This window comes from Thermobia domestica, chromosome 4, assembly GCF_964235325.1.
Source record: "Thermobia domestica chromosome 4, izTheDome1.hap1.1, whole genome shotgun sequence".
NCBI lineage: Eukaryota > Metazoa > Arthropoda > Insecta > Zygentoma > Lepismatidae > Thermobia > Thermobia domestica.
In genome coordinates, this window is record NC_137457.1 from 249614620 (window position 1) to 249636511 (window position 21892).

The window sequence follows — 21892 nt, forward strand, 5'->3', positions numbered from 1 at the left end:
CACCATTTTCATCTTGTGCTATTTTAGTAGACAAATTGCGATGACGTTTCCAGTTGACACTGGATCCATCCATGAAAATTTGGATTATTCTGGATAATAATAAGCCATTACGAGCAGCTTTGAATTTGCTAAGATGGTCTTCAGAAGTAGAATGGCCAAGAAACACGGAATTCAAATGCTAACTGATACTTGGTTAACCGTGTTATCCCAAAAGCTAGTAAGTACATCCATTTGCGCTACGTTATTTACAGAAACAACTATATTTGGAAGTTCCTTTAGAATTTCAAGTAACTGTGACTTAAAATGTGGCGCTAAGCCATACAAGAACAACATAGGATGAGTTTATACTCCACATTGAAAACTTCTGAATTATTTCACTATCAGGAGACATACGTTGAAATACCGCACCCAAACCAGTGCATGAATTAAATAAAAAAAGGTGCCACAGCCATCTTCATTGCTTATATTATTTCAACGCTTGTTATCTCCTCTTTGATAACATAGTTAGACATGCTGCTAGATTTTAATACCCTTGACACTCAATGTGAGTTTTTTCCTCTCACAATCCCTTGATTCACTTATAAGAAGATGATTTTGGCACTACTACGACCTGTGGTATAACTATTTGTTTGCTTTTGTTATCTGTCATCTTTCTATGTTTGGCACTTTTGGAATGACTTATCACAGCTTGCTGACACATGATACTTAGTTCAAATGTCTTCTTAAATAAATAAATAAATAAATAAATAAAAAAACTTTATATGAATTATTAGGGACTTCCTTCAAACACTTACTTTAGGATACAGTGTGGAACTCACCCACTCAATATTCAAAACAGTTTTCTTCGATATTTCCAAAGTTTAATATGAAAATATAATTAAATAATATCCTAAGTCAAACTGAATATTAATACAACAAAATCAATCACTCAAATAAAATATAAATCTGATAAAAAGAGAAAGACATTAAAAGGAAAAGAAATTTAATAAAATAGCTTATAATAACGTTTACAGCTCAATTTACATGAGTAGTCCGTTTACAAACCCAGCTCATTGCAATTCTTAAGACTAGTTATTCCAGTTCTCAGATGAAAATGACCCTTCATAGACTAAACTGTTCATACCTCAGTTTTAAATATCGCGTCCACATCCCCCCCCCTCCCTCTAAAGCAGTTTCGTTTAAATGTATGGGAAAATGACCCGTAATAAAAAAAAATGTAATAAGCTGGTTTTGCAAACCGATTACTCTTATCAAAACGTAAGTATTCATGAGTTGAATACTTTTCAGTAACTTGCTAAAAATCTAATTTCATGCTCCTCTTAACTGTTTCTAAAATGTAATTATTTTCTTTAATTCTAGCACAAAGTTCTAAAATTTAAGATGGTAAGTATCAAACAAACAAGAATTCTGAGAGAGAAAAAAAAAAAGTTTTTTAAACTTTGATATAACCTGTCCTCCCCTTTCTACATTCATATTATCAACTAGAGATTGGGAGTACTCAGAGAATTGGAGGTTAGCATTAATATTGTTACTAAGTTCATAAAAAGTAAGACTGGTACAACCAAGTTCAGTTGGTCACCTTAAGTTCGAGTCCTTCATGCTAGAGAGTTTAATCGTAAAAGAAAAGTACAAACTCACAACGCTTCGTATGGTGACAAGCAGAGAAGATAAAAATAATAACTTATTGACTTTTTGTACTATTAACAACTAAATTCCCTGACTTTTCCAGGTTCTCCAGCTGCCCTACCTGACAACTCTACATTATTGACACCGACTAATAGTCAACGATTACCATTAACTAACTTTATTATGTGAATATTAAGTTGTCACTATTATTGTAAAGATGTTTAAATCAGGGATGAAATATACTTCTCATCAGTATTTCTAGACGTTATGCTGGTTGTTCATAATAATATTAACCAATAACTGATTGTCTGTATGTAATGATTATTTTATATATATATCTGTATCTATAGCTATGTATATTTCATTCGGACGTTGTCTATTGCTTGTAAAGCTCAATGACAATAAAATATTCTATTCTATTCTATACTCCTAAAATACAATGATATTACTACTTTTAATCAGCTGATGACATTGAAATCAACAAATATTAAGAGCCCTACTCGGAGTCATTTTTGGCGTCATATTAAGAATTCGACCAACGCGTGATGCTAACTTTCATATTTAGAAACATGTTACTAAAGTTAGCAGTGATTTATATCGAAAAAGATCAGCCACGACTTTTCTGTGGGGTGGTCCAGCACATTACAAGAAATCAAGGAAAGAAAGAATAACGTGCTTGGACACCCTTAGACACATTATACGGCTAACCAAATTAACTGCACAAAGTAACTTATACTTAAAGACTTTCAGATTTATTAATTCAGAAAACGAGTTTAAAAGCAGGAAGATCAGGTTCTGGTGACATTTTTATTATTTCCGTAAATCAATCTACCTTCCCCCAAAATTCAAAATGACTTACCGGTACACTAGCAAATACCCAATCTTCGCACGGAAAGAATACGTTTCATTTTGAACATAAAGGGCTGAAGTGGATTTAAATGGCATTGAAAGTATCAATGTTCATCTCAGCGACCTCGAAAACTATGGATTCGACACTGGTGTCGGTCATTTTCAATATTTTTATATACATATCTCCCCCTCCCCCAAGTTGCGGGTCTGAATTTGGATTTAAATGGCACTGTTTATCTAAGCGACTCCGTAAACTATGGATTCGACACTATGTGCTGAAGTATATGCATCTCTCTCTTACTAATTAATTAAATTTTTAAAACTCGAAATTTCTATTAAAAAAAAAAAAAAAAAAAAATGTTACCTGTAATAGAAGGAGTTGCTGTTGGTGTTAAGAGAATTCTGGGATATCTTGTTCTAAATTGATCTTCAGTAAAATGATCACTACACAACACCCAAGAACTTCTCTTTTGAGCATCTACCAGATACATTAAATCATCTCTCAGAGCAAATTTAAGCCACTGGATACATCTAAAAGAGAACACGGAGATGAATGTTTAGTCACTACATAAATCTTATAAAGTATTATCGAATGTTATCATCTCAAATGCAGGACAAGAAGTTCACAACAGATCGTATAAATTAATTAACAACACTTACGAAGATAGTGCAGACTAACAAGATAGTGGCAATACCAAAAACAGCAAGTGCTGAGAAATGCGAGAATCACAGAACGATAAGCTTATTTACGCATGCTTTAAAAATCCTGACACAGATAATCTATCGAAGACTGGAATCCACGATAGAAGAAATGATAGCAGATGACTAGTTTGGATTCAGAAGTAGTACAGGAACGAGGGAAGCAATACTTGCATTAAGAAGATTGTTAGGAAGAAAGAATTCGAATGGAAGGAGTAACTTACGTAGCATTTGTGGACCTAGAAAAAGCCTCTGATGATGAAGAATGGAACAAAATGTTCAAAATTCTGAACAAAGCTGAAATAAACTATAAAGAGCGAAGAATAATATATAACCTGCGCAAAGAACAGAAGGCAACAATTGAGACAGAAGGAAAAAGAGAAGAAGCAGCAATTCAGTGAGCGGTTAGACGAGGATGCTCATTGTCACCAATGTTGTTTAAACTCTACATTGGAGAAGCAATACAAGAAATTAAGCATATTCATAGCATAGGAATAACTGTTCATGGGCAGAAAATAAACACACTTAGATTTGTGGACGATATCACAATGTTGGCGTACAGTGAGAAAAAATTAGAGATAGATCTAAACGGTATGCAACAGTTACTTAGTAGCAAATTCAACATGAAGATCAACAAGAGCAAAACAAAAGTTATAAGACGCACTAGAAAAACAAAGAAGAAAAATGAAAATCAAAATAGATCAGCTGGTGGAAGAAATGGAGGAATTATGTTACTTATGGAGTAAAATAATGAGCGGTAACAGGTTCAAACAAAATGTAAAATCCAGAATAGCTCAGAGAAAGAAAACATTCCAAGGAAAACAGGAACCGAAAGCATCGGTACAGAACTGAAGAAAAGACTGGAGTGTGGGATTGTATGGATATGAGACATGAACACTAGGAGATTCGACACTAATATCAGTCACTTTCGATTTTTTATATATCGCCCCCTTCCCCCTCCCTAAAGTTTCGGCATTCAATTTGGATTTAAACTGCGTCGGAAATATCACTGTTCATCTCAGCAATCCTGAAAACAATAAGTTCGACACTAAGATTGGTAATTTTCAATATATATCCACACTTCCTTCCTCCAAGTTGCACCTTCAAATTGAAATGGTAAAGTCTATCCCAGGCCCGAACCTCATATACGTTGAAAATTTTTATCGAGATCAGTCTGGTGGTTCAAGAGTTGTTAAGTTACAAATATAGTCAATTTCATTTTTTATATATAGATAATTTGTCGTACTAGAAAACAGGCATTTGTTTACATTCAAAATTTTGTACATAGAGTTTACATTAAAGTCTGTATTTGAATATTAAATGATAGTAATTACATGTCTAAGTGCATGAGTATTAGTGAAATTTGCCTATCGCTCTTTCTTTTAAGAAGTAATTTGGTTAAAATTAACAAAATTTCACCAGATCAAAGAGCACATTAAGAATTCAGTTTCATTCAAGTACCCCATTTGTTGCAACAAAAGGCTTCGTGATGGTAGATGTGTATGCAACTGTAAAAGTTCTGTAATTAATGCACAGCCAGGAGTAAACGAGTAAAAGCACATAAAGGAAATGAATGCAGACTATTAATTTTCAAGAATAATTACACCAATTTTATTTTCGAGTGCTCCTTTTTTAAATATTCACAATATTGAAATTTCTCAACTTACATTTTTCACGCGTTCTAAAAAAGTTCAATTACTAGTAAAACTAACCTAATACAAAGACTTTCGTAATTTTTCCGAAAAGAAACCGAAAAAAAACAAAACAGTTTTTTACCAACAGGTTTAAAATTTCCGGAAATTTTACAACACTAGTCTAGACACGATATCTTTAGCCGTGACCAGGTCAATTAGATGATTAAATATTTTTACGATACTGTTTCGCTATTCGGTTGTACGAAATATGTGCGTGCAAAAGAGTGTATCCTTCCCACAAAACGGTTCATTTTCTGAGTCATTTCATCAGCTTCGTCACCTGTATGATGACACGCCTGCTGTATAATATATCTGCATTATGATACTCAACAGTTATCAATCTACTGCTGGATTAAAGTATCTCAAACTTTTTCCAACAACCTTCGGCAAGGCTTGTAGTCTGCAGAAAGCTAATGTCTGATTTTGATAGTGTCCATGTCTCTGATCCCTATGTTAAAGAATTCAGAACACAGTCACTGAAAACTTTATGCTTGAAGATGCTCCTTCCAAATGCGCCCCAGTTTGCAATATTACATTTGGTTTGAGCGGGAGTGGGAAATTCCAGCGTTTCCGAGTTCTTTATGCCTTTAAAGGTAGCAGCCGGGTCTCTGATGGTGGATCAGTCTGACTTCTGAAAAACGAATGTAGTCTTCAGTTCTTGATTTTGCTTCAAAGACCTCGGGGTTCTGGTTGTTATGCAGATCCAGTTTACACACATGTACCCATAGTTAAGGCGTACGGCTGGGGCATTATAAGAAAATACCTGTGCATATCTCGTGGTGTATTTGATCGTGAAGAGTGATTCGGTATCACCCCATCATCATTTCTTACCAAGGAAAGTGAGCAGAAGGGTAAACAAGTTTAATTATTTAAATCAGAGTTCTTGGCTGCGCACGGAGCAAAAGGAATTTTGGCTATTCACATCGTCAGTTTTATTTAAAATACTGAACAGTCAGCTAGCTTCAAACGTCATTAAATTGGAGCTACGAGGTCATTCCCCAATGCTAACTAATTTTTTATTATTTACATGTTTAGTCGTTTTAAAGTATCTCTTTACAAGCCTTCAGTCTCCCTGCTTCTCAATGACCGAGTCCTAATGTCCAAAAAGCATCATCCAAGATACCATTTTTATCCAGCTGTCGAATGGTTCGGGGAACGGCAGCAGAAGGCATTTCTAGAAATGGAGAACAAATCCCCCATAGGTTGTTTCAACTTTGAAAATAGGCAGAAGTCTGATGAACTCGTACGGACTGTAGGCAGCATGAAGTAACATCCCAACCATATTTGCATAGCATTCCACTTACGCCATTTCAAAAATGCAGGGAAGAGTTATCGCTGAGAATGAATGGCCCAGCCTCGAGTTCTGTGCATTTTTCCGCGCAGTTTTTGCAAGAAGTTACGATAATACACTGCTGTGACACTTGTTTCACATGGATTCAGCCTGTTATGATGATCCCTTGATGGTCATACGCGGAGCTCTCCACTCTTGGACTGTGATTTCAATTCCGGCTCAAAGTCTCTTACGTATTTCATTAATAGTAAGAATTCGATTCAAGAATGCCTAACTTTCAATGTGACATTTTTCTTTCAGCATGTTGCATTGTTCAGAAGGTCTTCTTCTTCTCAGAAGCCAAGTGGAATCTCTGTGGTTTCAGAAAGTTCCTCGTAAGTTGCAAAACGATCTTTTTCAAGAGTAGCTGCCGCAAGCTGCAGGAAGTTACGATTTCTTAAATCACAGGTTATATATAAAACAATACAGTCTGATAAAGCTTGTCAGTAATCAGTACTGCTTCTACCAATAAATGTAATGACTACATGAAAACGTAGAGCTACACTCTCATCTATTTTTTCTCTCCAGATACTATAAAACTGGAAGCCACGGTTTATCTAATTACCTCGAATTCCGTTTCAATTTCGTACTTTTACGTTTAAAAAAGAACGACTCTAATACCTGCCTTTCAACTTCAGGATTTTTCGTTCGTTTTAGAATATGCGGAAATCATATAATGTTTTCGGTTGCTCTACATCGATATAAATCAACGTGTTCTAAATATCGATACACAAGGTAATTTACCAATTCGTTACAGTGCAACGGCGCTTACACGCACAAATGTTTATGCAATAAGCGCATATCGAAAACACAAACTGAAGTGTTGCAATTAGAGAGAGAGAGAGAGAGAGAGAGAGAGAGAAAGTAACATATGTTAAATACGGATGTTCAGTGCCAGGTTTATCAAAGCACATGCTGAAACACCTATCACATAATAAAGAATATTTGGTTTTAGCCAATTTCCACAATCTTAGCTCTTTTCTTTCCTTTTGTATTTTGTGAATAATGTTCTCCGATTATTATACCTTTATTTTATATAATTCAACTATGCTCTCTGAATTTGCGTTAGCAGTGGAAGTAACAATTTGTAACAATTGCCATTGAATCCAGTGGATCGTAGGGCAAACAAGGCCTAAACTTTAAAAAGGAAGTAGGTAAACGTATTACTCATTTATCCGGTGATGATAGAGCAAGCAGCTTCCTGATTCAAAGAATAACCATGGCAGTACAAAGAGGTAATGTAGCCTCTATATTAGGATCCATACCACCAGGTAAAGAGCCAGCGAGATTTTCCCACTGTAAATTATGTTATCTATTTTTTTTTCTGTAAGAAGTAGTAGTTTGGTTTGTGACAATTAGGTTTTCTATATTATTTATGTATTATTAGAATTTGTTGTTCCTTATATTTTTTTTACTTTTTCCTTCGTGGTCTTAGCCTTCATATATTCTTGTAGTTCTTTACACGTATTTACTAGTTTCCTATACACATTATTGTTATTGTTTAATTATGGTTTTCACGATTTATATTTCTTACTGTTGAATGTATGTATGTATGTTCAACATTCTATACAACTGAAATCCATTACAAGTTACAATTTATACAAATAATTCAATAAAGTTCTCTTAAAGTAAATAAGTAAATAAATAAATAAATAAATAAATAAATAAATAAATAAATAAATAAATAAAATTAAATTGTATTATACAGATCTATGCATTTGGAATTTCCAATGTACTATTGTAATTGGTACTACGTATATTGTAATTTTCTCTCTCTTTCTTTCAATAAATTTTAATTTTTATTTCAATATTGAACATTTAAAAAAATCTGCAAAACTCGGAAAGTGACAAATTAAAATGCATGCCAAAAGAGTGTGCTCAGGAATATCACCAATCATCTCGCTTCCTTCAAATTTTCATTTCTGAGTAATTTTTGTACTTTCAAACTTTTGTCTCTTCCTTGGAGGCTTGTTCTCGGCAGATAGAAAACAAAAGAAATGAAAATACTTTGTATACAAAATAAGAACCACTCATCGGGAAAAAACAATACAGAAACACCTTAAATATTGTACTGTATCCTCATGTTGCTGAAGTTCATTTCTCGAGTGATGATGTAGCTTACTGTATTGCGTGTTCTTTTCTTTAAAGTTGAAGTTATTCTTTTCTACTTACCAATCACTTTTTTGTTATTATTATTATTTTTAAAACTTATTATCGGAGATGAGAAATGGTGTCTGTACATGAACTTTCCGCAGAGAAAGGAGTGAGTCAGCCCTTGTGTGTCTGGTGAGACATGGAAGGGATTATCCATACTAAACTCCTACCTCGTAATCGCACCATCACTGCTGCTGCATACCATGATCAACTCCAACGTGTTCATGCAGTACTTGAAGAAAAAAGATCGAATAAAGGACATTGCATTATCATCCACTTGGACAACGCTATATACATGACAATCCATTCAGTACCTTTAATGGGAGGTTCGTCTTCATCCATGTATTCTCCATATATGGTTTCTCGAGATTACCATCTTTTTCAATCCTTGTCGAATGCACTCCGTGAAACATTCTTCAAAAACGATAAGCAGCTGCAAAATTTCACTGATGATTTCTATGGCTCCAAGCTAGTGATTTTTTCCTTAAGGCTTCCAGGGAAAAGACGGTGAATAATTCGCGGAATACATCAGTGATCATTGTCTGGTTAGTTCAACCCTCAAACAAGAAATATATTCATTAGCTCCAAACGGCACGAACTAATGAATCCACCCAACAGTTCTTCGAGCAACATAGAATTTGAATAAAGAACCACTGATGATGGCGCTGAAATTATTTACGATTGAATTTAATTTCAGGTAAGTGTAAGACTTTTGTCATAAGAATCATGGTATGTTTCAAAATAAATATATACTTCAACTTAGGTCAGCTTATAAAAGATTAGAGTGATTTCGTGCGTGCTGAGTTTGTCCGTGCTGAAAATAAGAGAACTAAATGTGTTAAGTGGCAACAATGTTGAATTAACATTAAGAACGTGCTTGACTATTAGGCTAAGTGTATATATTTTCGGAGGACTTGTAAAATTATAAGGCACTTCTCAATTTTATCCCTTCTAATTTTTGTTTAGTTATTTCTTTTCGTCTGACGAAGGGTTCGAAGTTAGTCTAAAGTATCAGAAAGTAAACTTAGCTAGTACGAAAAGAAAACGGTCGCTCCCCCTTTTTCTTTTCTTTCGGGACAGGCCATGAGAGACTAAGGTCTGAGTATTGAGTTAAAGGCTCTACACTTTCTTGACGAACTTCAGGGAGTACAGAGAAGTTCGTCAGAAGCGGAGGGGAGGGGGTTCAGGTTCCCAAGTTCATGTAATTTTAGGTGTTTATATACATATCTTAATATGGTAAAGGTTTACTTTTACATAATATTTTGCAAAGAGGGAGGTTAAAACCCTAAAAACTCATCTGCCCACTGCATAGAGGAGATAATATTCTCTGCACCCTCTCCGACATTCTTCACTTCCCTAGGTAACCAATTTAAGGAGGTTCGGTGACTCTGAGAGCTGCAATGAAGCGGCTGTAGAACGAGAAAAGTTTCCTGCCACCACAGGGGATGAAATCCGGTCCGACCAGTTAGCATGTAAATGCTTTACTGAATACGCTACTGTGGCTTTTAAGTAGTAGGAAAGGTAAGTACAAATGCACATTATTTTTCAGTTAGATCAATTTTAACGTTCTTTTCAGTATCTCCGAGGCTATAAGAGATATAGACCTATAGATTTAGTAAAAACGAAAAACCAACGGGAAATTAAAGAATCATTCTTTATTCATAAATACAAACCGGCTTTAAAGCTGGATTTTGGCAACATTGATAAAATCTGGTTACCTACCTTTGATGTTATTTAGATCTGGCAATAGTGACGTAACGCAGACATCACGCTTCTTTCAACTCAGCTCTTTTTTTTCGCTCGCTATGCTCTGTTCGTGGTTTTAAATAGCCATCTTTTACGTTACATTTATTTGGTGGTATGTATTCCTTTTTCCATATCATATTTTTCTCATCGATTTTTATTCTTGTTACCTTACCAGTGAAGACGGAACTAGCTTATTGTTCCGATACGTTTGGAGAATATTTAGTTTCCCCACGGGAGAATTTATTGGCAAGTAACCAATGTTTTCTTAATGTAGACTTATAGTTTAAGAACTTCATCCACTCTGTGCGTTAGCTAATAAATCAGCGGGAACCGCCACATGTAACTTCAAAGGTATCAATTTTAAGCTTTTGATATTTTTAATACTTTGAAAGGCATTCTTTACTCGAATTTCAAATGTGTTCCTTAATTTTATGAATTTTTTTCAACATTTCCACACTCACAAGTTACTTCACAAATATCATTATTTCTGTAATTATGCTTTCTAGTGTGAATTTAATTCTATGAACTCTCGATGATGAAAAAAGTAAAAAGGAAGTGAAAAAAAAAATATTATAAACTACATAATTTCAATGCATGTACTCTATTTGTCAATATAGTTTCTCTCCCCCTTTTTTTGGTCATTTTTAGAGATTTATGCTTACCTGTCTCTTTCTTTTGGAAGTGTAAAAAAAGAAATGTGTTTGTCCAATCTGCAATTAAGGAAATTCTGGCACCAAAGAGCTACACAATGCTTGCCTGTCTTTCTCTTTTTAGAACATGTTTCAGACTTGTTTCCTGAAAAAAAATAAATAAATAAATAAATAATTTTAAATAATAATAATAATAATAATATACAATGTTTATTCATCCATTGTGTAATCGGGGATGGTAGGTGAACCTGTGATTTATGTAGTGGAAATAACGTGGTGAGAAATGGCCTATAGAGCGAAAGTTGATATTTGCGTGATAGTCTGTATACTGGCTAACTACTGCGTAATTTCCAAGGTAGTATTCGTTGGTGGGATTGGACTAAGGTCTCTTTCAGCGCTGCGGCTGTATGCGACGTTGACCTACAGCTTAACATGCGATCCGCACCACATGAGCTCCCACCGGGAATCAGACTCGGATATCCCGCGCCAAAGACACGTACGCTAATCATATAGTCACGAAGAAGCACTAACTGTTGTATCGATTCGCGGTTCGAAGCCCACATTAATAATAGGACCCACCCTTCACAACTTCGACATTGCAGACACAAAGCATAGAAACTAAAATTTTACATGAGTAAGTATGGAATAATCTTGAAAGTCTTGATTGGTTTCCTAATATACTACTACTACTTCTTTATTTAACAGTTCATAATCAAATTGTAGCTATTCTATAATGATGTCGGATATCCGATAATAAAGATAAAATTCATTAAGACCTTCCAGCAACATTATGGAATAATCAACTTGGCATTTTGTGCAAAAAAATAATTTTATGCTATTTAACTAAATTAACAATATACCAATAGCTACCTGGATAGTAAAGCATCGTTTTCACGCAGTACACTGTGAGTGGAATAATGTGAAACGAAAACAAAACAAAACAAAACAAAACAAAAAAAAAAAAAAAAGCTTATAACTGGAGCAGTGACAAACCGAATCTCAATTCACCAGACGTTAGAACCAAAAGTTAGTAAATACCCCCTTAGAAACCTTACCAAACAATATTTTAATATCAAAATTTGATTTTACTTTATTACTAAAAACTTTTCTTTGAAGATGAATGATGATGTGTGTGGTTGCATAACTCTTGAAAAATATTGGCTGTTACATGAGTGGAAATGATAATGATATAGTAATCGCAAGGAGTAGTGAAGTTTAACATAGATTTGCCAATTTTACCACCCAATAGAACGCGAGAGTGTGTCCCGTTCGTCAACCACCACTCATAAAATATTGTCAGTGTCGTCTCTCGCGCAATGAGGAGAACCACTCCTGAGGATACAGTATTGTCAGGTTACCGCTAAGTCTCATTTTCTTATTATTTAGTTGTTGTTATTTTATAATTTTGCTATTGTTATTCTTATCGTTTAATTCGAATAATTGTTAGTGTTCGTCTTATAGTTCTTTAAAAGATTTTTTTTTTTTTTGCTCGTTCGTCATGTCCTTTAACTTGGCAACGTTGTTGGTGCATTTCTGCTATTTTACTTGTTCTCAAGTGTGCGTTCGGCAGGCAGCTCCACGAATCTTACCGAATTCTTCCGATCCATTACACGTGAGAGAAAGCAATTCTATAATTTGTGCAGAGCCAGGCTTCATGAATCTTCGCGGTCATTATCGTCATTTTCGATTACTAGCAGAGAAATGATTTTTTTTTTTTTTTTTTTAAGTAGTCTGTTTCAATCTTGTCATTAGTATTTAATTTTGTATTTAAAAACTGTACCATCGTACCTCAACTTCCTCCATACAGTACTGGAGGATTCGCCGCCCGTACTGGAGGATTGTGAAACCGATATTTCGATAGGAATTACACACTAATTCGCATGTAATTCCTTCAATGCTTGCGATAGGGTTTCATAATTTTTAAGCCAAGGTTGTATTAAAATGTGATATTTTCCATTTTCAGTAACTTATAACTCTGAAAGTAGGCATTTTGCGAGCTACGTTTATTAAAACCTTCTTTTCTTTCGTTTGATGTAACATTAATCTCCTTCTGGAGTTTGGGCATCGAATTTGGTAATACACTATATACAAAACTGCTTGTCGTTATTATTTCTTCCACTATGATCAGTGTTACAACCGGAAATGGCTCATTTTTAGCACTTCCATTCTGAATAGAGGGCTAATGGAAGAAATAAAACCTATTCTTAGGACGCTGAATCTATTCCAAAACACAGCTTTTTACTATACCTTACCATTTTTGTGCTATGGTGATCAACGTTGAAACGGGATATAGCAAATTTTTATTTTGAAAGGTATTTTATTCGAGAATGAAAAGACCCATCAACGTGCCATATATTTAGCAGTGCAGGTATATATATATATATATATATATATATATATATATATATATATATAAAGACAACGAAGACGAGGCGAGAGAAGCCTTCAAACAATGTGTTATAATTTATTACAATGATAAATGTACGAGAGTGATTCAATGAAAACCTTAAAAGTGCTATAAATATTATATTATTATAATTAAGAAAACCACACCTATCATTACTCAACGCAGTCTTCCAGACATTCAACGCAAGTATTTCAACGCTTCGGAAGTGTATGGATACCGCGTTTAAAGAGTCTTTTGGTCGTGACTGTAGCCACTCGTGCACCGCGGTTTTCACCCTTTCATCACTTCTGAAATGTTTGCCTTCCAACGCTTCTTTGAGCGATCCAAACACATAGAAGTCACTAGGGGCGAGGATTGGTGAATAAGGTAAGTGTGAGAGATATTCAAATTTCAAATCCTTGATAGTCTCAAATGTCAAATGGGTAGTATGGGGTCGAGCGTTGTCTGCTGAAAAATACACCTGAAGTCAGAAGTTCTCGTCGTTTACTCCGAATTGCCAGGTGAAATTGGTTTGTGAGCAGATATGAATAAGAAATACTGGTTAATATTGCCTCCCTCTCCATGCAATGTTCCAAAATGACTCCATTTGCATCCCAGAAGAGTGAGCATACTTTTCCCGCTGATTGTTGAGTGTGGAATTTTGGGGGTTTCGGTGATGAGCTATGGCGCCATCCCTTGCTTGATCTTTTTGTTTCTGTCTGGTGGTAGTGAACCCAGGTCTCATCACCTGTAACGATTTTTTCCAGAAATGAATAATCTTCGACATTGGAAACGACGCAAAAGTTCTTCACAGGCATCGACGCGATGATCTTTCAATTCAACTGTCAAGTGACGTGGCACACATCTTGCAACACTTTATTGAACTGCAGCACGTTATGGACAATATTGTGGGCTGAACCAACAGTAATGTTCAACATGGTTGCTACTTCCTTTAGAGTAATATGTCGGCAATCCTTTATAAGCTCTTCCACCAAAGCACTGTTTTTGTCCGTCACTGCGGATGAGCCTGCCCTGGTTGTGGGGCATTCTCGACTGACGTTAAGCCGTTTCTAAACACCACTCGTACACTTGCTGCAGGGACAAACATGAATCACCTTATTGTGCTGCTATCCTGCGATGAATTTCAATAGCTTTGATACTCATCACAGATTGCTTCTCGTACGTGGTGCATGTTGCGAGGGGTGTGGCCATCTTCGTACTAATGCTGTTACCGTCTCCTCTGCTGTAGGTCACTCTACCACCTGTCAGTCATTTTGTGAAACTCAAGGAACACTACTGCCAAATACCAACTCCATGATACAACTTTTCGGCATTTTATACCACTTTTAAGGTTTTCATTTGAATCACCCTCGTAAGGTGTTTCTCTCTTTTTAAATACACATTATACCTAATTACTGCAAACTAAATAACAATTGGATTTTAAAATGTGTATTGTAGAGAAAATATAAACATTATTTTAAAATTATATTGATAAATCCGTACTATCCAGCCTAGTTGGAAGAGAATATTCGTAATAAAATGAGGAATATTCTGTACGATCTTCTCGACTTCTAACTCCTTAACCCCTTACCGCATGCCGAGCCATATATGGCACATATCATTTTTTCACTTTAGCTTTTTTGTGATTTATCAAAAGCATCAAATGACTGTTTTGTTTGCTGTGTGAGATATTGACGTGTATGAATACGAGATTTTGGTGTCATCTGACATGTTCTTTGAGAGTTCTAAGTGTGTCATATATGGCACTTACTTATTTCTCCTCGGGGCCGCGGTGGCTCAGTGGTAGAGCGTTCACCTCTGGTGCTAGGGGTCTCGGGTTCAAACCCTGCTCCCGTCAAGTGAACTTTGTGGTGGACAAACACCGTGTGCGTGGGTTTTCTTGGGGTTCTCCCGTTTCCTCCCACTTTCTTCATTCCACCATTCCACCATTCATACTCATTATCACCGTCTCCTTTAGCCTAACCGGCATAACCGTGGGACGTAAAACTCAAAATTTCATTTCATTTCATTTTCACTTATTTCTCCCCGAAATTAAGTGAAAAATCTAAATTTCAAGTTTTAATTCATTTTTCAAGTTCCCATATGAGGATTTCCAATATTGATTATTTTTTGTCGCTAAAAAAAAAAAAAAAATCCTGCAGAAAGGGGTTATAAAGACCATACTTTAGCAAGGAGAAACGGTCATTTATCAAAGGCTTTTAACTATTTTTCTTAGGTCTACCTTTTCACATTTGTGTAATCATTTACCAACGAACAATAAAATAAATTTATTACAAAAAAAAAAAAAAAAAAAAAAAAAAAAAGGACTGCGTTTAACGTAAACGTTTTGTTTTTTTTAAAATTGTATGTATGTACATCATTATTTTATTCTTGGACTTTCCTTTTCTGTAATAAATTTTTGAAACGTACAACACAACAAACATTTATAACATGCCGGCCTAAGAACTCAAAATATAAATAAAAGCAGGTTTTGGTATAAAAGGTGTACTTTTAATCGTATGAATGGTGTAGGAAGTCAATAATTATAGAACTTCGACCTATCCGGCTTTTTTGTTATACGGCCTGCCCTTCCGACACATTAGGCCGGGCAGTCGGGAATTTACTCTATTACTTCTACTTAAAATTGCACTAGAAGAAACACACACAAAAGGACAAGGAAAGACTTATCCTAGGGCTGTTAATAGCTTACAGAAACCTCATACAGAATAATTTTTTTCTCCATTTGTTTTATAAAAAATCAAAACCAATCAAACCCAAGCACTGGCGGGACTATTTTTAGCCTCTGCCCAAGGTAATATCCATGATCCTCCTATTTTACATGATCTCCTATAATTAAAATGAGCACATAATATCCAAGACCAAGACCGTACTTAGCAAAAGAAGTGGGAAGATAATGAAGGTTAGATCCTTACCCCGAAACGATCCTGAATATAAGGTAGTTTCAATACAAATTGTCTTCTTTTTATCTTAGATATAACTTCTCCGAAATTACACATTCTAATGACATGCTCCGAAATTCTAATTTTATCATTCTACGTACAGGTTTATACAATTCTTGAATATCACTTGCATTTCCGAGCTTTCGACTCCCCTTGTAGTCTTGGCCACGGAGGACAAAAATACGTGAAAGGAAAATAAAAACAATGGAAACACTGTGAAAATCAAAATCACACGTCAATTCATGAAAATGCAGGATATCTTTATTTTTCTTCTGTTTTTATCCTCCGTGACCAAAGACTCCAGCGGAGTGTCGAAAGTTCAGCAGTGCAAACAATATTTAGCAATTGTATCCTCCGAAATTATTTTTATTTATTTATTTGTTTGTTTATTTAGTAGGACTTATCACCCCGAAATATAAGTCTGAGGACAAAATATATATTACTGATTACTTATCATGAACTCGCTTTTGTCGATGCCGTGGTATTAATTAACTATATAGTAAAAATTTACCATTGAATTTGCGTAGATACTCAGAGACGTTTCCTATTTTGTATTTTCATCGTCTGCCTATGTTTCAAAACAAGCCTTCGTTCTACCCCGCCTAACGTACTATAAAAATAATCTAAAACACCACTGGCAACAGACAAGCGCTACACACGCACCTTAAGACATTTAACGTGCTGCAAACTACAGGTTTTCATTATTTTGATAGCCATTTGTATATATATTAATTGGATTATAACGTCCCTCTGTACCAAGGCTATCTGAAATTTGATTAACATCAGATTCGAACTACATGAACTCCCATCGGCGCCTGAACCGAGGTCTGCAGCGTCGAAGGAGAATACACTAACCGTATAGCAACATAGGAGCCGTGAATATAAACCAGTGTTTGTTTTAATAACATGTTAACGTTCTTATTTTGTACAGTCAGCGACAAAAGTTCTTTCCGTTTGGGAATAACGGCGAAACGTACACAGTTTCGCCAAGTTTCAAGGCTGAAAAGTACAGAAAATTACATTCTTTTTAATTTACTGAAAACTATACTCAAATTGTCCTTCTATCTTGAAGTTATTTACGAAACAAATTTAGTCAAACAGAAATAATTTTTGTCGCTGACTGTACAACACGCACTGATGTATAAATAAAAGTAAATAACTGACGTACCTTGCGTATATTTTCCTTGTTCCAAAGGGCAATCACTTCGGCACCGGGAAGCCGCAGTGACAGGACATTTCGGCTGTAACAATTCCTGATATCGTTTTCAAGTTCACTTTACCTTAACGAACAAAGAATCAGCTTGACTGCGTACATTTTGAGTTGTCGCTCCACATATTCTGAAATCTTCCACACATTTACACTGAAATGTTACTCACACCAAATTATTAATGAATTATACGTATACTGATTACTGAATTAATTGTTTGAACCAATATATAATTAACAATTTAGTTTGAATTAGTGAGTGTTGAAAAATTTCGAGTATGTGACAGAACAACTTAAGGTGTACGTAGTAGTCAACTTGGTTTTTCGTTCTTAAAGGCCTTACAAAAAATGTACTAGGAGTTGATACAGGTACTGAAATGATTGTCCTTTGAAACAACAACAACAACAAATCTGAAAATGTCTCTATCTGAAAGTATTTGCTATTCACTTAACCAACATCGGCTTTGTGAAAATTGATGTTTTGGTTTAGCTTCACCTAAAAATGAGGCTGAATTAGTTTAAGTTAACACATTGCGTGACAGTGAAGATTATGGACTTGATCAGACTCTACTTTTAATATATCATCAGCCACAACGAAAACTAATTATTATCAGATTAAGATATCTATTTTTCGACATCCTACAAAATGAAGCCTTTGTTTTAAACTTTTCAATATAAACTGGGTAAACTGGATTACTTACATATCGTCATTTCCAGTTTGACCTGTTTTTGTGAAAGAGTATCAGAAAACTAGTGTATTATGGAACAAAAAGATACTATTTAAACTGCTTACCGTGTTCTGTTTCCTTCTTTGTCTTATATTTCGATCCTAACTTTTTCCCCATTCGCAATGACCGCAAATTAAGATCCCTTTTACAGGCTTCAGTTGTAGATTTTTTGGACTTCATATTTTGATATCATTTGTTAACGCTTTGTCCTCGACGAACTGTGAATAGAAACGCCCAATTATCATCTTTATAAATAAATGTCCATAAAATATAGCCCTGCTGCTATAATAATAATAATAATAATAATAATAATAATAATAATAATAATAATAATAATAATAATAATAATAATAGCAGCAGAGTAGTAGTAGTAGTAGTAGTAGTAGTAGTAGTAGTAGTAGTACTGGTGGTGGTGGTGGTGGTGGGTGTCCCAAAATTCACGCAAGAAGTAATTTTGATAGAAATCACAGTTTACAATTAAAACTTGTTAAGTTTTTTTTATTGATTCATAAAGTATACAGTACAGGGTTTTATATGAAACAGCATATACTGTAAATGGGCTTGACGGCTTTGCTGGCATATACGTACTCTTTTGTTGAAATTTTCCATGACCATTTTGCATAAATGTGGCTGAATTTTCGTTGATATAGCGCTATATTTTTATCCTTCAAGGCGTGGGTGGTCGTGGACTTGTTGACACAAACCTTATAGACTTAGAAAGAAAGTCCAACGGTGTCAAATCGCATGATCTGGGTGGTCGATTTTGATCACTGGGAAGTTACACGACCAAGAAATGACTCATGCAGTAATTGAATTGTTTCTCGGGCTGTATGGCATGTGACGCCGTTTTGTTGAAACCAAATGTCGTCCACATCCATATATTGCAATTTAGGCACAAAAAGAAAAGGTTTATTCTGTCGCAACAGCGATCACCATTAACTGTTATTGGTTGTACAGCCGCATTTTAGAACAAGAACGGTCCAGTGATGCATCCAGCCCCAAATCCGCACCAAAGAGAGACACGTTGTGGATGCATTTGTTTCTCAACAATCATCGTAGATGTTCTGAACCTGAAATGTGACAATTTTGTTTGAAAACTCAGGATCCGCTTGTTGTTGTTCCAGAATCCATTCAACGAACTCTCTTCGCTGTGTGTGGTCAGTTCTTTAGTTAACTGAACTTTTTTTTTAGCATGAAGATGCAAATCTTTCGTGAGAATACACTGTAGAGAGCTTCTCGAAATGTCCAATTCTTGATCACGATGCCGCATTGAGGTTCCTGGACTGTCACGAATTGCTTTTACGTTTTGAGTTGAACGACTTCTTGAAGGGCGGAAAGAGTGTTAAAGATCACCCATTGATCCAGTTTCCCTAATTTTTTCATTAATCTCTTCACAGTTGATGAAGTTGTATTTTGTACGAAAATTGCGAACTGTAGCTGCCAAATCTACATTATTTTTAAAATATTGCTCAACAATGAAAACGCATTGTTCTTTCTTGTAGTGCTCCGTTTTTAATAACCCTGAACTGTCAACTGTCACGTTCTCTCTTTTTTTTTCCCGTTGGTAACCCCTTACCGCACAAATGGCGAAAAATTCAAATCTTGCGTGAATTTTAAGACACTCATTAGTAATAATAACCAAGGTTTGAAAATCGGTCGTCAGGTCGTCATGGCACCTTGTTTTCCAGACACTAATATCCCAATTTTTACCCTGAACCTAGTTGTCTTTTATATACTTTGATGAGTTAAATGGAATATTATAACTTCGTTATAAAGTTCAGAGTTTCTACTTTACCTTGAACCTCAAATACTTTTTATTACAGAAATATATTTAATTAATTTATACCAATATCTATAATTTAAGGCCAAAGGATGTGGACGCATGTATCAAATTTGAATTGTAATATTGTGATGCTTGGTTTTTTGAACTAGCACCAAAGGATTTCAGGAAGTAAATTTTTCAAGTACTAATAATAACAATATGTTTCCCACTTATAATCTGACAATTTCAAATATATATATTGCAAGGTTCCACGTGCTAGCTGTAACATACTTAACACATCAGCGATGAAGATGACGTCGTCAATCATCGCCCATGATCGGCAAGTGACGTAGAGTCAAGCTCTCAGCAACTTTTTTTGGAAAAAAGGAGACGGAACACCGCAGAAGGGATCAATCTTCCCCGATTGATCATAAACCACTTTCTAAGACGCCTGGTCTTGAAAGCTCCTTATCCCCCTCTCAAAGACGCCTGGTCATTGAGAAGTACCTATCCTACACTCTCTAAGATGCCTGATCTTGAAAGCTCCTTATCCCCCTCTCAAAGACGCCTGGTCATTGAGAAATACCTATCCTACACTCTCTAAGACACTTGATCTTGAAAGCTCCTTATCCCCCTTTCAAAGAAGCCTGGTCATTGAGAAGTACCTATCCTACACTCTCTAAGACGCCTGATCTTGAAAGCTCCTTATCCCCCTTTCAAAGACGCCTGGTCATTGAGAAATACCTATCCTACACTCTCTAAGACGCCTGATCTTGAAAGCTCCTTATCCCCCTTTCAAAGACGCCTGGTCATTGAGAAATACCTATCCTACACTCTCTAAGACGCCTGATCTTGAAAGCTCCTTATCCCCCTCTCAAAGCCGCCTGGTCATTGAGAAATACCTATCCTACACTCTCTAAGACGCCTGATCCTGAAAGCTCCTTATCCCCCTCTCAAAGACGCCTGGTCATTGAGAAATACCTATCCTACACTCTCTAAGACGCCTGATCTTGAAAGCTCCTTATCCCCCTCTCAAAGCCGCCTGGTCATTGAGAAATACCTATCCTACACTCTCTAAGACACTTGATCTTGAAAGCTCCTTATCCCCCTCTCAAAGCCGCCTGGGCATTGGGAAATACCTATCCTACACTCTCTAAGACGCTTGATCTTGAAAGCTCCTTATCCCCCTCTCAAAGACGCCTGGTCATTGGGAAATACCTATCCTACACTCTCTAAGACGCCTGATCTTGAAAGCTCCTTATCTCCCTCTTAAAGACGCCTGGTCATTGAGAAATACCTATCATACACTCTCTAAGACACTTGATCTTGAAAGCTCCTTATCCCCCTCTTAAAGACGCCTGGTCATTGAGAAATACCTATCCTACACTCTCTAAGACACTTGATCTTGAAAGCTCCTTATCCCCCTCTTAAAGACGCCTGGTCATTGAGAAATACCTATCCTACACTCTCTAAAATGCCTGATCTTGAAAGCTCCTTATCCCCCTCTCAAAGACGCCTGGTCATTGAGAAATACCTATCCTACACTCTCTAAGACGCCTGATCTTGAAAGCTCCTTATCCCCCTCTCAAAGACGCCTGGTCATTGAGAAATACCTATCCTACACTCTCTAAGACGCCTGATCCTGAAAGCTCCTTATCCCCCTCTCAAAGACGCCTGGTCATTGAGAAGTTCCCATCCGACACTCTCTAAGACGCCTGGTCATTGAGAAGTAACTATTCTACACTCTCTATCTAAGACGCATGGTCATTGAGAAGTTCCCATCCAACACTCTCTAAGACGTCTGGTCATTGAGAGTTATCTACCTATACCTTGGCCACAAGTGCCCTAAGAGGCATGGCCACTGGGCTTCTACAAATTCATCAATAAATCACTAAGTTATTTGCAGGAACTATACTTATCTATAATATTTATTACTATTGTACAAGAGGAAACTTTCATAATAAAAAGGTGATAGGATAGTCGAAACTACCGTGTACCATCTTTTAGCTCTACTCTAAAAGACAGGATTTTTTCAAATATATTTAGAACTAATGACTGACCAATTTCGAATATGTATTTGAACGTTTACCTGTATATCTTG

At 35.8% G+C, this 21892-nt stretch overlaps 1 protein-coding gene across 2 annotated transcripts in view; it reads right to left on the bottom strand.

The window, feature by feature from the left end:
• The window catches only part of LOC145683969 (uncharacterized), a 35761-nt gene that overhangs the window by 5633 nt on the left and 8236 nt on the right, over positions 1–21892 (bottom strand). For both annotated transcript variants that reach the window (XM_081755702.1, XM_081755701.1), the window contains exons 2-4: positions 18095–18247; positions 10761–10893; positions 2840–3006 (exon numbers count right to left, since the gene is read on the bottom strand). In XM_081755702.1, the coding sequence (XP_081611828.1) occupies positions 2840–3006; positions 10761–10893; positions 18095–18209 (415 nt within the window). In that variant the 5' untranslated portion in view covers positions 18210–18247. The remainder of the gene's footprint in view (positions 1–2839; positions 3007–10760; positions 10894–18094; positions 18248–21892) is intronic.